The 14,803-nt window shown below is 38.4% G+C and overlaps 1 protein-coding gene across 3 annotated transcripts in view; it reads right to left on the minus strand.

Annotated features, from left to right (window-relative positions):
• Positions 1 to 10,392: 10,392 nt before the first annotated feature.
• nlgn3a (neuroligin 3a) overlaps positions 10,393 to 14,803 on the minus strand; it is a 129,451-nt gene continuing 125,040 nt past the window's right edge. For all 3 annotated transcript variants that reach the window (XM_041991032.1, XM_041991031.1, XM_041991033.1), the window contains one exon: positions 10,393 to 11,321. In XM_041991032.1, coding sequence (XP_041846966.1) covers positions 10,466 to 11,321 — 856 coding nt within the window. In that variant the 3' untranslated portion in view covers positions 10,393 to 10,465. The remainder of the gene's footprint in view (positions 11,322 to 14,803) is intronic.

A 14,803-nucleotide genomic window follows, 5' to 3' on the forward strand; every position in this document is an offset into this window, starting at 1 on the left:
CTTTTATATGTTTTTAAAGATCTAAAAGGTTCAACTCCTGAATACTGTTTAGAAGTCTTCTGTGCTTATTACATCACAAGATGCCTAGGATCTGCTAATCAATTGCTCTTAATTGTTCCCTCATCTAGAAAAATAAAAAAGGGTGGTCATGCTTTTTCTGTAGCTGCTCCAAAGCTTTGGAACATCTTTCTATCTCAGTCGAAGAATCAGCTTCCTTAGATATTTTCAAGGCTAAAGTAAAACCTAATTTATTTTTCAAAACCTTCAGGTGTTATTAATCTTTTAAAATGTGTTTATTTATTTATTTGTTTATTTATTTATTACTTTTACTATGACCGTTTTTTTTTTAAATAAATGTTTAACTGTTTTTTTATCCTTTGCTTCCAAAAAAAAAATCAGCACTTTGGTTGTTTTTTAAACATGCTATACAAATAAATATGTTTTGACGTGATAGTCGTTTTCGGTGTTATGCTCTGGGATCAGTCGCTTGCATTGTTGTGGAAGAAATTTGGTGCAATGTTGCTTCAGATTTGTGGATATTGGTTTTATGCAGCTTTCTTTAAGTTCAGCCACAATATTTACTGTAAATTGAGTTGAGATCTGAACTTCATTACACCTTGATGTAACTATGGCAATACAACATCTTGATTCCATTTTTTTTTTTTTTTGATCATTGTAATGTTGCATGACCCAATTTCAGCCAGACTTTAGCTCTTGGACAAATGGATTCAGACTGAGTCTAAGACACTTTGTTGTATAGAGGAGTTCATGTTCGACTCAATGACTGCAAGGTCTCCAGGTCCTGTGACTGTAAAACAAGCTGAGATTATGAGGTGTTTTATCAGTTATAAGTAATTTTTTATCAAATGTGCTGCTGTATGTTACAACCAAGCATCTCCAGGTACTGCAGAAGTCCTGCGGTTCGTTTAGATGAACTGGTCTTTCAAGAGATAAGATTTTATTTTTCTGGCAATCCTTTAGAGTAAGTTGTACATGTTCAGTCTTTCATCTAATTATACTGTCCTGAATTTTAACATTTAACATGCTGAGACCAGAGTGAGATGCAGCTCTTGGATTGTTAGAGTTTCTCTGAGCATGGATTCTGAGTTTATGGGTAAACTTGCTGTCTTGAATGTTTTCCACTTGTGAATAATCTCTTCTTCTTATAGAAGACTGACTCCAGTAGTTTGTAAATTGCCTCAAAATTCTTCCCAGATCAATAGAAAGCAATGATTACCTCTTTAAGATCATTGTTGATGTCTCTCCTCTATGGCATTGTGTTAGCACACACCTGAATGCTCCAGGCCACACACTGCCACGTTTTTATTAAAGTGGCACCATTTGATGATTTGATAATTGAAGTTAAGTGTATTTTGTTGTCGGAGGTGCTGAACTTAATTTCAAAGGGCATTTCCACTGTTTCACGAGATAAAAAGTTATCCCATTTATCTTTTTTTCTTGAGTAAACTCGGATGCTCAAGTTAAACTCTGAGTGTATTTGATCTAAAAGATCTGTGAAATGCCTGGTAGCCTAGATTAGCATTAAGGATCAAATTGCTGCTGCTGAAAATCATTGTAATGTGATCTAAGTAAAAGAATACTTTTGCATTTTCTGGGAGCCCTCTGTAGTCTGAACCAGAGCAACACAAGCTGCAGAGTTCTGACACCAAAAGTCCACTGATGCAATCCTCCGCTACTACTAGTAACAAACATCTAAGAGAGGCATTAATGGTCTGCCACCTGATGGTGAACTCCAGCTGATGCAACTGAGGGATATTGATAGGCCTGGGCTCAGTTGGTGTTGAATGACTTTGCAAAATACCCCTGAATATACCACAAACATGTGAATGACTGGCAGAGTTAAAGCAGAATGAAACATCCTGGGGATAGTGAATGTCACCATGAAATGTCTTTTCCTATCATGTTATATGAACTGGACCAACTAGTAGGAAAATGTATCAATCAAGTAGCATCTCATGGTAGCTGGGCTTTCTAGACAGGATACTGGATAGACACTCAATTGAGGCTTAAAACATCCCTGTTGCCTGCTGTTGTTACTTTCCTCGCACACTTGGAGCGTGCAGGCTTTAGTCTCAGCAGCCTCAGTGGAATCTCCAGGCCATCTATCTTGCAGAGGGCAGATCATTATGTAGTCGACAAGCAGCTTTAGGCCTGGGGCAGGTGGGAATGCTTGTATTAGATGAACTACAGGCGACTACCCTTGTTTACTGGACCCCTATAAAAGCCAAACTAGCCTCTTTTACTGCAGAATAGTACATTATATTTGAGCTAGTTTTTACATGTTAATCCAGTTTATTGGATGATGCAAAGTAAAATCATTCTGATGTTACTTTGATTCATATGACATTGTCCAAAAAGCATTAAAAAACACATAAAGATATCAACAAAAAATAATTATTTTGACATCTTTGCAGAAGTAATTTGACTTGGACTAGCTTCATTTTGAGCTGGTGTCAATAAATATGTTGGAAGATGTGTCTCCTTGGTTTGCTAGTTGGAAGAGCAATGAGGGAAGATCTCCTGTCCATGTTTGTTGTAATTTACGTATCTCACCCATTGCACTAGTCTGACTTGTTGCTGCTTTTTATGGTTTTTGGACAGCAGTGACTTTAGTGACACAGAGCCATGCTTCTTCAGGGTGTGACAACAGCCAGTATTTTAAAGCAAGATAAGTATCATAGTTTGATTTTGGTTTGTTTGTGGGAATGGTTGGAAATGACAAATACGGCAAACCTCATCCAAAAATGTAGGATGTTATGTATAATGTGCACAAAAAAGCTGGTTAGCTGGTTGTTCAAATCATGTATTTAACTGACAATAGGGAAGGCAATATCACAAGGTAATGTGTTCAGTTTGGAACTGAAACTCTTGCTGTAAACACTATCTAAAATTGTTTGGACAAGGGCACAAAACATGAAAGTAAAATTTGAACATTAACATAAAAAGCTTAAGAGAGTGGAGAATATATGTTATATTATATATATATATATATATATATATATATATATATAACATTGTTAAAAGAGTAAGAATTTCTGGGGAAATTATGCACAAGGGACAAAGCTGAAAGTCTTGCCTTTCACAAGCTGTAACCTTTGGTCAGCACTGCATGAAAAACTGCATTATTCGATCTGGTGGAGATCATTGCAGTGGTTTAGAAATGCCTGTAAGAACCGTTGCTAATGAACACCATCTGTCACTGCATCCACTAATGCAAGTTAAATCTCTACTAAGCAAAAAAAATAAATAAATAAATAAAAAATAATAAAAAAATAAATAAATAAATAAAAAACCCATCTAAAGGAGCTTCCTATGACCTAAACAAATTTAAGGTGGACGAAGGCAAAAGACTACAATTACAAAGCCAGAAATTAGGTATGCGGGTGCATTAGTGCACATGGCACAGGTAACTTGTACAACTGTAAAGGTATTAATAGCTCTGACTAATATATACAGGCTTGGTGACCATTAAGATAATGTATTTCAGGGAAGTCCTTGCTCATTTCAGCAGCTTATTTAGGAATACCAAACAACACCCTGCTCTTTTTCCATACAGGATATTCCGATTTAAAAAACAAATAAAAGAAAAGAAAAAGAAAGTTAGTGCTGATCTTGCTTATAGAATCTCAGTATATATGAAGGAAAAACACTTAGGTCAGTCCATGATAATATAAAAATATATAGCGATTTCACAGCCAAGGGTAAAAAAATGGAGAATTGCTCATTTTTTTCTTCCTATGACCTATACTGTGATACTTCTCCCCACGCAATATTGATGACATTTCCACTCCTGTTGTGACACAATGATGCTGACAGTTACCACTCTTGATCTGGACAAAACTGTTATTATTGGGAAGAAGGAGCTGGTGGGTTCTGTTAAACTTTTGATATTCTGTGTGTCAAACTGTGCCAAAATGGCCATTTTGGAGATTTCAACTGTACTGTCTGTTCTAAAACCTCTCTAATTTTGCTCTCCTTCACTTTACCGTTGTAGAGATAATGCTCACATATTGTACTATCATCTGATTCAAGTTTAGAGATACAGCTGCTTCATTCCAAAGAGATATTTATATTCATCCTGAAAATGTATTTTTTTAAGTGAGCTTGAAAATGTTTCCATTAGTGCTATGTGCCATCTTCATTTATTCTTCTCCAGTATTTTACTGATATTTGATCATCTTAACAAATTCGTAAAGTGTTCCCTTTACTATGACTAATAGTATTCAAATAGACCTTATAGTTGCAGAGATATAATTTCATTATGGGTATGCAATTTTTGAGCAGAGACCTAAAAATTAGGCACAGGGTTCAAAGGGTTAAGCCTGGATCATGGGACAATATTTTAGACACAGACAAGTATTACAGATTCTAATGAGACTGGGGTGGTGAAAACATTTGACACTAGAAATTAAAAACATAAGAAGAGGCTCTGAATTGTTGAGCTGGTAAAATAATTTGTCAAGCAATAATGGAAAAAACAAACAAACAAAAAATAATTTCACTTTCAAAACTTTAGTAGTGGGCCTCCTAGCCAGGCTATTGCAGAGACGAACAATCATTCATGCTCACACTCACTCCTAGGGAGAATTTAGAGATGCCAATTATTCTAACAAGTATGTCTTTTGACTGTGGGAGGAAGCTGAAATTCCCAGTAGAGAATACATAGGGAGAACATGCAAATTCCACACAGAAAGGCCCAGTTGAATTTAGTTTAAATTTTACAAAACATTGTTTTTAATCACATTCTACACTGCATCCCAGATCGCATGTTCTGTATATATGAGAAGCACAATGAGATACAAAAAGAATAGATATTTTATTTTGACTACTCCAATTTGCATTATTGTGAATACATTCTATGGACATGAACAGAAGAAAAATGGCATCTTTAAAAATCTGTACAGCAACACCGAGACAAAATATTCATCATGATGTATTTGAGCTCAAAGACCCATGGCTTTGATGACTGCAGTGCTTGTGTTTTGTGAAAAATGTCTTACAGCATCATGGTTTGATGCTACCAAAACAGCTCCTTGAAAACCTGGAAAATATGCCAGTAATTTGTCAAGAGAAAAATTGTCAAGAGTGCATTTTTCACATGGAAATAATAGATTATTGATGTTTAGACAGAATCCATTATGTTTTCCCCTTCTGGGAAAACGGACTAGTTGCATTTAAAGTAGAAGAGCTATGGTTCAGTGACTTGCCTCTTCTCTGCTTTTTATTGAGTATTGTTCATTAGCTTCTTTGCAAAGAAATTCACTAAGTCATCATAATTAAACTGTAAATGAGGGAGAATGTGTGAGCTGTCCAGATTATGGCACAAATTCTTGCAAAGTTCAAGAAAGATAAAATAGGCACATCATATCTGTTAGAGAGAGAAAGCTGCCCAGGTCGTATTTTGTATGTAGGAATTAAAAGCAAAAACATCTGTGCACACAAGGGGAAGAAAAAAGCAAAGTAGACTTGTGAGGAGGGAGGTGAAGATGAGGGAGAAGGTGAGATGAAATATAGTTAACAAATTCCAATGGAAATAAAACTCAACATCTTCACACATGCACACAAGAAAATCCACATTCACATGCCTGCAGTTCTCTCCCAGCGGGTGGCACTGTGTAATTTGGCACATCCTTTTCCTACATTGGGTTTGTCTCGAGTACTGTCGAGGCAGTCACAAAGCCCATCGGGGTATTCCAGTCTATCCGTGAGTAATGTCGCTTTCGAAACACACTCTCTGAACTGCAAACAAATCTCGGCTGTGCTGTAAAGAGTCTCATTCTTGAATGTCCCATTTTTCTCCTGCTGGTGATTCCTGTCATATGAGATTTGGACTTGTTTCATTAAGTCTTCAGGTATCTTGCAGAATGAGCCTGACCTTGTTTTCTCTTGCTGCACCGCATAACTGCAATATCCATGGTCTTTCCCCCTTTGGTATGGTACTTAATTCTTGTGACTTTTCACAGGGCCATGTACCCCAAACTGTATTCCAGAAGCCACCAGGTCTACCTCTGCTGATACTCAGTGACATCTGCTCTTATTTAACAACATATGGGAAATAAAATGAAAAGAGCAAGTTGCCCTCCCATGACATTTCTCCCCTTTGAAAGTTCACTCTCAAGTCACTTCTCTTAAATTTAGCTCTGTGCTGTTGTGTGTGTTTGTGTTTGAGACAGTGGAAAATGACCTCCTGCCACTCTTAGTTAGTCCACTTTTACTCATACCTTGATTCAGTCACCCCAACACATCCTACCTCAAAAAAAAAAACAAAAAAAAACAACAAAATAAAACAAAAAAAAAAAAACAAACTAACAAACAAAAAAATATGTTAGAATCTCCAGAGCTTTCATCTGCAACTTACTGCCTTCATCTGGTGGTCTGCAGATACCAAATTATAAATTATTAATAATCAACAATAACTGGAATCACATTTGCAATTGTGATGTGATAGTAAGAGCATTTAAAAGACATTCAAACTAAACACATACTTTCATACATCCACCAGGCATGAAGTACTATTAGCATTTATCTGGAGCTGTGCTATTGACCACTTGTCACTTTTCCTTTTAAATGAAAGGGATTGCACTAATATTGATTCCTAAGCACATTCACACAATTTTGGCCCCATGTAATTATATTTCAGAGGTGAGAACACCCCAGGTGGCAGCAGGCATCCAATACATCCATACATTGTCTTAAGGTTGGAGCCTATCACAGCTGCTACTAGGCAAGAGGCAGGGTACACTCTGGCCAGCAGACATCCAAATGCAGCAAAACTCAATTAATGCATGGTTAGTCATCACAAAAGTCAACTTTAGAAACTTTTAAAAATCTAATTATAATCTTTTAAATGTTCTTAAGATATTTTATTTATTACCAACCTGGTTTAAATCTGCAGAACACCACCTAGTCTCAGAAAGACGAGGCCATGCGGGCTTAGAACAGAAGATCAACCAGGAGATTACTTGACACTTTTCATCTACTTTGCATGTGTTGTGAAGAACTGATTAAATAAGGAGCAAGGGTAAGTTAAATGGTTGCCCCAAGCAGCTGCTAGCATCTGTAGCTGCTACAGCAGTTACACCAACATACTAAACAACAGACGCTGCATGCAAATATAATCAGAATGGTGGTGTATTAATTTTTTATGCCTTTCAATATCAACAGTGCAGAGCTTGGTGTCTAGTTGAGGGAATTAGCAACTTAGCATTGTTGCTGCCCATATAGCTGTAAGGTGATTACTAGCATCTGTGTCTAGCCTAGCAACTAGTAAGGGCTGGCCTAACTGCATATGCTAGTGATCTTACTGCTAAGCCTGTCAGTCTAGCTGCTAGAAGTTGTGGCTACAACCTGGTGGCCAGCTGGTCAACTCATATTGTTCAAAGCAATGGAATTGTAATGCATTGCTATCCTGATACTTCCACTTGTATACTATAGAGTATAATTTAGCTTAATCCTTTTGAGAATTGCTGTGGTTCAAAGAACTGGCCATAGCAGAGTGAGAGATTTTCATGGTTAAAAACTAAAAGATCCACAAAGAGATAAATAACTGCTAGAGTGGAAAATTGAATGACATATTTTATTAAAAAAGATTCATGACAATCGTGTGGTTTTGAGTTTTTGAAAATAGATTTGTTAATTAAAATGCAATCAATGCAGTAATATTCTTCTCACTGAGATTTTGTAACATTTTTCTGTTTGTATGTGACAGCATTAGGTGGAAACCAACTGCTTGTTTCTCATTTTGTATTTGTGGCTCTGTTGAAGGTACTGATGAGGAAGCAATTTCCATATAAGGCAGGATGAGCAAAACAAGATGAGTCACATAGATCAGTCTCCAAGCAATTTCCCTCACATAACCCTTTCCTTCTTTCTGCTACTGGCAGGGACCATGATGAGCTGACCAGACTGCACTTCTCGCTCTGCTGCGTCTCCAATCATTAAACACCAGGGGAAGCTGTAATAGCATACTTCATAAAAATGTTGGGATGAAGTATCTAAAAACTGCAATGTTGATCTAGGATCACTGGTCATGTCACATTATTTCACTTTGCTGTAACGCAGGAGACAATCTGTATTGCACCAAGATACTTAATGAAAATTGTCATTTTTACTTTCAGAATCAATAACTCCAGTTTTCTCCCCAAGATTAACATATAATAGGATGCCGTGTGAGTGCATCAAGGCAATCTTTTCACAATCTCCCAATGCAGCAGCACTACTTTGCATGAATTACAGCAAAATCTGGAGTTATGCACACAGATAGACCCCAAGCTGTTAGCCTGTTTTTCTCAAGGTTTCAGCAAGAGAAAAGGAAAGAGGGAGGAGATGGAGTAGGAGAAAAGAAGAGCGTAACTCTTGTGAAGTGGTGGGTCTTTAACTCATTCAAAATGGAAATAATAAGTCATAAAAGGGAGGAGAAAAACTTTGATCAAGGGAGGAAAAAGTTTAGTGAAACTTTATATTCTTAATTTTTTACAGTTTTAATTTGGCACATGGCACAATCAGCATGTATGCATCTGTTATACATAAATAAATATTAAATATTTTATACATAAATATACATATAGAGCTCTTACAAAGACACCTCGAGTGTTCTTGGCTTGGTATGTTTTAAATGACAACAACAATACACAGAAATGATTTGTGTTGGTGCTTTTCAGTCTGAACAGTGTATAATTGTTTTGTATGTGGGAATGATATCTCCATAGAAGCCCTATACATATATGTATGTATGCCCATATTTATATATATATATTCAAAGAAATACAAGTGTGCACTGATGCAGGTTTAGTCAGTGCAAACAGGCCACTGTCTGCTTTTGAAGAGGAACTCTTACAAAGTCAATGGAATCATCTCAGTTAGTTCAGTTGAATCTTTAGCTATTTTTTTTCTTACACATAAAATAATTGATTTATTCTTTAATCTTTAAGCAAAATTAGACATATATAACTTTTAAAATAACAAAAGTGCTATGTTGCAAAGACAGACACCCAGAGACGCAGCAGAAACACTACTGGTGGTAAACCAAAATCAGCATCATGAGAAAGTTCTCATTCCCCAACCCCCTAAAAAAAACCCCCCCAAAAAAAACCCACAGTATAATGACCTAAAAAAAAAAACAACAAAACAAAACAACAAAAACAAAAAAGAAAAAGAAAATTAAATAAAACAAATAATAATAATAATAATAATAAAACAAACAAAAAACATCTAAAATTGAAAAAAAAAAAAAAAAAAAAAAGGTGCACGGACACACACTCATGGACACATTTTCTCCCATACACACGCACATCCACACACACCCACCCACTTGCTCACAAGCCTTGCATTTGCAAGTTTTGACAATGTGACTCTTCCTTTATCTCAGCATCTTGGCTGCACTTGCACACAGCAAATGAGAAATCATTTTCACATGCACACAAACAGACTGGTGCTCAAAACCCATGTGTACGTGCACACTATGTGGAGATAATATCAGAGAGCTTAAACAGATAGATTGGCTGTAAAAGATGCACTTTTTTCTTTTTCTTTTTTTTTAAACAAAACAATCACAGTAACATAGTATTTATCTCTGCCCGCTCATCTCTTGGCAAGAGCTGTCCCACACAAATCATATCTATACACACTAAAAGAACAAACAAACAAAAAAGAAAACATATAACACCACTTGTGTGGCTGTGTTGGTATGCAACAGAAAGATATACAAAAAAAAAAGTTGCTCAAAGTGGTTTTAAAATCTCTACATCTGCTTATCTCCTAGATTCCCATCCTGGATTTAGTCTCTCATCTTTTGAGTCTCATCTGCTTGTAACACACTCCACATGGAATAGTCTCAGGGAGTAGAAATAATGACAAAAAAAGAACAAGCTCTGTAAGGCATTGAAACGTAAAACAAAACAAAGAAGCAATTAAAAACATTTCACGAATATTGACGAAGAGGCCATTGTTCTAGATGTGTCTCCCACAGGAGGACGGAATGGGAAATAAAAAGCACTTCTCTTTGTCTTTTGTTATGAATTCAAGAAAAAAAAAAGTGTTGATATCTCCTCAGTCTGCTTAAAAAGGCTTTTAAAATGATTATTTTAGAAAAACAAAAAAAAAAAAAACCCAAAACAAAACAAAACAAAACAAAAAAACAAAAAGAAGAAAACACTGCAGAAAAAACCCATCCCCTTGTCAGGAGACAGGAAGCAGTTTGATTTTGGCAGCTCTGCACAACATGACATCCACAGAGAGCTCTCAGCAACTCTCCTCATTGTAAAAGTCTAGTTAAATCTCTGCACGTTTTAATCCGTCTCTTGCCCTTCCCCACCCCTCCCCCTCACAGCCCTCCCCCTCCCTGTGATATTTATAAAACACAATCCTCTCCTCCATTCGTTTATCCTCATGCTCCTCCGCCGCCTCCTCCCCCGCCTGCGCTGGCTGCCCCCTGGCCTCCTTAAAGCTATACGCGGGTGGTTGAGTGGGAGTGCGGCAGGCCGGTGGAGTTGAAGCCAGTTGTGAAGGTGTTGTATGGGTGCAGGTTGGGCATGCCCACCAGAGAATTGGGGATCATGGTGATGGTGTTAGGGGTCATGAGGGGGATGTCGTCCGGAGAGCGCCTCAGAGTGAGAGTGTAGTCAGGCAGTGAGGCCAAGCGTAGTGCCCCTTCATTGCTGTTCCCCGCCTCACACTCATGGTGCGTCTGGTTCATCTGCAGCGACATGATCTCCTCCTCCGGCGCGTGGTGGCCAATGTCGTTGGAGGTGGTCTGGCGCTGCGGGCTGGGTTGCCCGTGGCCGGAGTCCTGCCGCCGCTTGTCCTTGCGGTAGTAGAGCGCTGCGAACGCCAGGACATTGAGAAACAGCAGTGAGGCTCCCACTGCGATGGTGACACTGAGCTCTGTAGAGTAGTCCCGCGGGTTATCCTCGACAAGAGGCCCTGTCTCTTCATCATCACTCCAAGAGCTTTTATCCTCACTGTTATAGGCCGGCGACATAGAGGGTCGTTTTGTGTTGAATGGCCAGTTTTTCCCATTGGGCCTCTTGGTGGACAAGGTGTTCTGCGTGGTCTCTGGGGGTGGCACTTTGGTGGTGGTGGATGTGTAGTGGAACATGTCATGGAGGTTGTAAAGGTGGGGCACTAAGTGTTTCCAGAAGGCCACTTTAGTGGCACGATAGTGGTCGCGCACACGTGGCTTCAGGCCGATATGCAGATACAGCTGGTCTTGTGGGTTGTACTTGGACCAGGCCACCTCCTCAAAACGGTTGGCCTTGGTGTGGATGAACTTGGTGTCTTGTGGAACTGGTTTGTTGGGATCCCTACGGACAAGGAAGAGATGCACAGAGTAGAGTTAAATGAGATTCTGACAGATTCATGCTCCCACATTCATATGGGACTGGGAGGCGCATGCAAATAATAGGAAAAAAAAAAAACAGTATGAGTCACAGCTTATATTTTGGTATGAAAGGGTTTCAGCTTGTGGAAAATTTATTGATCTTCACAACAGCATAAGCACAAACCCACATCAACCAGCCAACAGCTGCAGCGAGAAACTGACCAAGGTGTGTTTTCTCCACTATTAGCTCACACGATTTGTTATATTTTCTAATTTTCCCAAACCTTCTTTTTTTCCCCTCTCTCCTTTCAGCTACCTCTTTATGAACATGACTGCCTGTCTCATCCCTCTTCTCTTCTCTCCCCAGATGTTGATCTAATTTCAAGTCTGAGGCAGCCCACCCTACAAAAACCAGGGCAGAAGCTTTTAAAGTAAACACATATGAATAAGTCAGCAGGCTTTAGGGCTCGCGTCAGGAGGCATCTTGTTGTTGATAATCCAACATTGGTGGAGCCCCTCCACTAATTGCTTAGGGAAGGCAGCACAGTGTGCACTGGCATCCAGAGCACTGATGGAAAATGGACAATATTAATCTAAACTCTAGATTAGAAAGTGTGTGTGCATGAGTGTGTCTGTGTGCATGTGTATATGTGAATGTATAGATGTTTCTGTGCATGAGACTGAAAACAAGGGATGATCGAGATGTGTGTGTGTGTGAGAGTAAGACTGAAAATAAGATTTGTTTGGATGCAGTACCTCTTTTTATCTACAGAGTTCACTGTTCCACTTTTCTGTTACCTCAAATAGTCAACCATTTCAATTACAGTGAAACTATTGATTTATTGAATAAATTAACATATAGCAATCTCCAACAATCACACAACTCGTTGCCGTGCAATGTCAGGAGTGGGAGCTCTGTGGCACCTGGTATTGTTTTTGGTATGCACTAAATTACTTTCTGTGGAGAAACTTAAATTAAAGTTGAGTGGCCTTGAAAGCACAGTAACTGATGTTGAAATAATGAACATTAAAATGTGCTGTTTCTCTAAATGTCATGAAATGTTCTTTTGTGGATCTGAATTTAATGTAGGTGGCAAGCACAGTTCAAATTTAGTTTAGGATTTTGGGATGTGGAAACATTTATCTTTTATTCCTCTGTATTTGGCACATACTGACAAACTCCCAACATAGCTAAGAGAATTAAAAGCCATGCCAGAAGAATTCAGCCTCCATCCTCTTTCCTGTTCGTTTCTCTGCTGTCAATTTTTATTTTTCAGGTCAGTGCTTCTGGGAGAAGGAGAGAGGGAGAGGCAAAGGAAATTGAGATGGCTGGAGCTGAATCCCTGGACCTGGGCTGGTGTCAGCAGAGCAGCCCGTAAATAACCTCTTTTATTAGGCCCGTAATGATCCCCAATGAATATTGACAGCCAGACTATGATGACTTTGTAGCTGAATATCAGTAATTAAGTTTCAAAGGAGCGGGTGGTGGAGGTAAGGTCATATTGATCTCCCCAAACGCAACATGCCAGCAAACAGGATGTCAATGGAGCAGCATGAGACGTGTTTGTCTGCAGCCTGCGTGCTTCGTAAATTCTTACAGCAGTGTCATGCATGCCGTCACACAGGCATACAAGCAAATGTTCTGCCCCTTTATCTCTTTCGAACAAATGCATAACAATGGTAGTGGAGGTCAGAGCTAACTCAGTTAATGGGAATTCTGTATTTCCACAACACTGTGCTTTCTTTTCAAGAGGGTCAATTGGCTGAATTGCAATGGAAAAAAATATTGTAAAAAGGTACTTGGAAAGTTCTTGCAAAACAATGAGTGTGTGCAGGGAATGAGGGAGCACTGTTGCAGTGGAGGTAGAAAAGCTCTATGGTGGCTGCCTGGCTGGTTCAGCGCAAGTGAAGATGAATAATTTAGGGAACACAAAGAAATCAATGTGGCATCTTTAGTTAATTTGATTTGCCGCATTAGAGAACAACTGGCTGCCTTATCTAATTACACACACATATGCTTGGGTAATTGTTGCAAAGTCAATAGTAAACAGTCAACTTTCCTTTGAACAGCTTCTCCCACTGCTGCTTAACTTGGGGTTGCTTTGTGGCTTTGAAGTCCAGCCCTGAGCTGTAGATTCAGAAGGAAGCAACCTGAATTAGAGCTCTGCAACTCAGTCTGGAGAGGGGTGCTAGGTTACCCTGCTCTATTTGTATGTGGGCTTGGTGAGCACTACTGTGTGATGCAATGCCAGATTTACTTTATGTTGGTTTCCTGAGTGCCATGCTGCTTTTTTTCTGTCTTTGGCAAAATGGTGCTGTTTCCTGCAGGTGTCAATCTGCTTGGATTCTGCGCAAAATTGATTGAAATAACTTCAGGGTGTCCTGTGGTGTTTGACACTGGGTTGTTGGCTCTATTGAATTTTGGGGGTTATGAGATAGGGCCCCGTAGATCAGGATAGTTCTGCTGGCCATAGTGGGATTTGGGGAGCTTGCTACATCATTCTCTTTGACTCTTTGTCAGGTTCCTCGAGCTGTTACTGCGGAATTATTTGATGTGTCTGGGAGCATTGGTTTGTAATGATGTTTAGCAATGTTATACATGCCAATGTAAAATCCATATCAATGCCAGGACTCAATGTTTCTCGGCATTACATTGTGTTTTAATAAATCTATCTACTGCTATTCATCTCCACTACAAGTGGTTTTAATTATGTGGCTGTGAAAACAGCCTATAAAGAACATTGACAGAGTAAAGAGGACGGAATATACAGTATTGGAGCTGTCATTTTCTTTTTCCTTATTCATATTAGAACATAATAACAGTAAATTTATGTAATATATATTATGTTATATGGTATAAAACACAAAGTTCACAGGCTTTTTATACAGTCACAGATACAGGTTTACAATTTAACCTTGGAAGCTTCACAAAATGCAACCTTCATCTTTGTAATAATAAAATTAAATGAAACTTTTAGAATGTTTCATGTTAACCAATCTTGACCTCATGCAACAAATGTGTCCTTTTACCTTCTGAGTCTGAAGGTGACATCAACAATTTTAAGACACAGGAGCATTTTTTATAAAGCATTTCATAAATATTGAAGCAAAGTCAATTGTTTACAATGAAAAAAAATGAAGTAAAAATAGTTTCCAGGTTCTTTAGAAAAAGTTTAGATTGTAGAAGGTTTCTAAATGAAGCCTCAGGTCAAAGCAGGTAACTCCAGGGTTCCTAAATCTCAGCTCTGAACTCTGTGTGTGAACAGAGCAAAGTTGTTTTTGGTACTCTCTCAGTGGAAACTCGTCACAGCTAAATATTCAGAAATTCAAATCCAACCATTTTTTATTCAACAGTCAGAAGAGAGAAATTTGATAATGAGTCTGTGGATCATGATGGGATAAAGACTTTTAAACACTTTATAAATATTACCATAAACTGTCAAAAGCTTCTGGCAAGCTGAAATT

Source organism: Melanotaenia boesemani, chromosome 7, assembly GCF_017639745.1.
Source record: "Melanotaenia boesemani isolate fMelBoe1 chromosome 7, fMelBoe1.pri, whole genome shotgun sequence".
Taxonomy (NCBI): Eukaryota; Metazoa; Chordata; class Actinopteri; order Atheriniformes; family Melanotaeniidae; genus Melanotaenia; species Melanotaenia boesemani.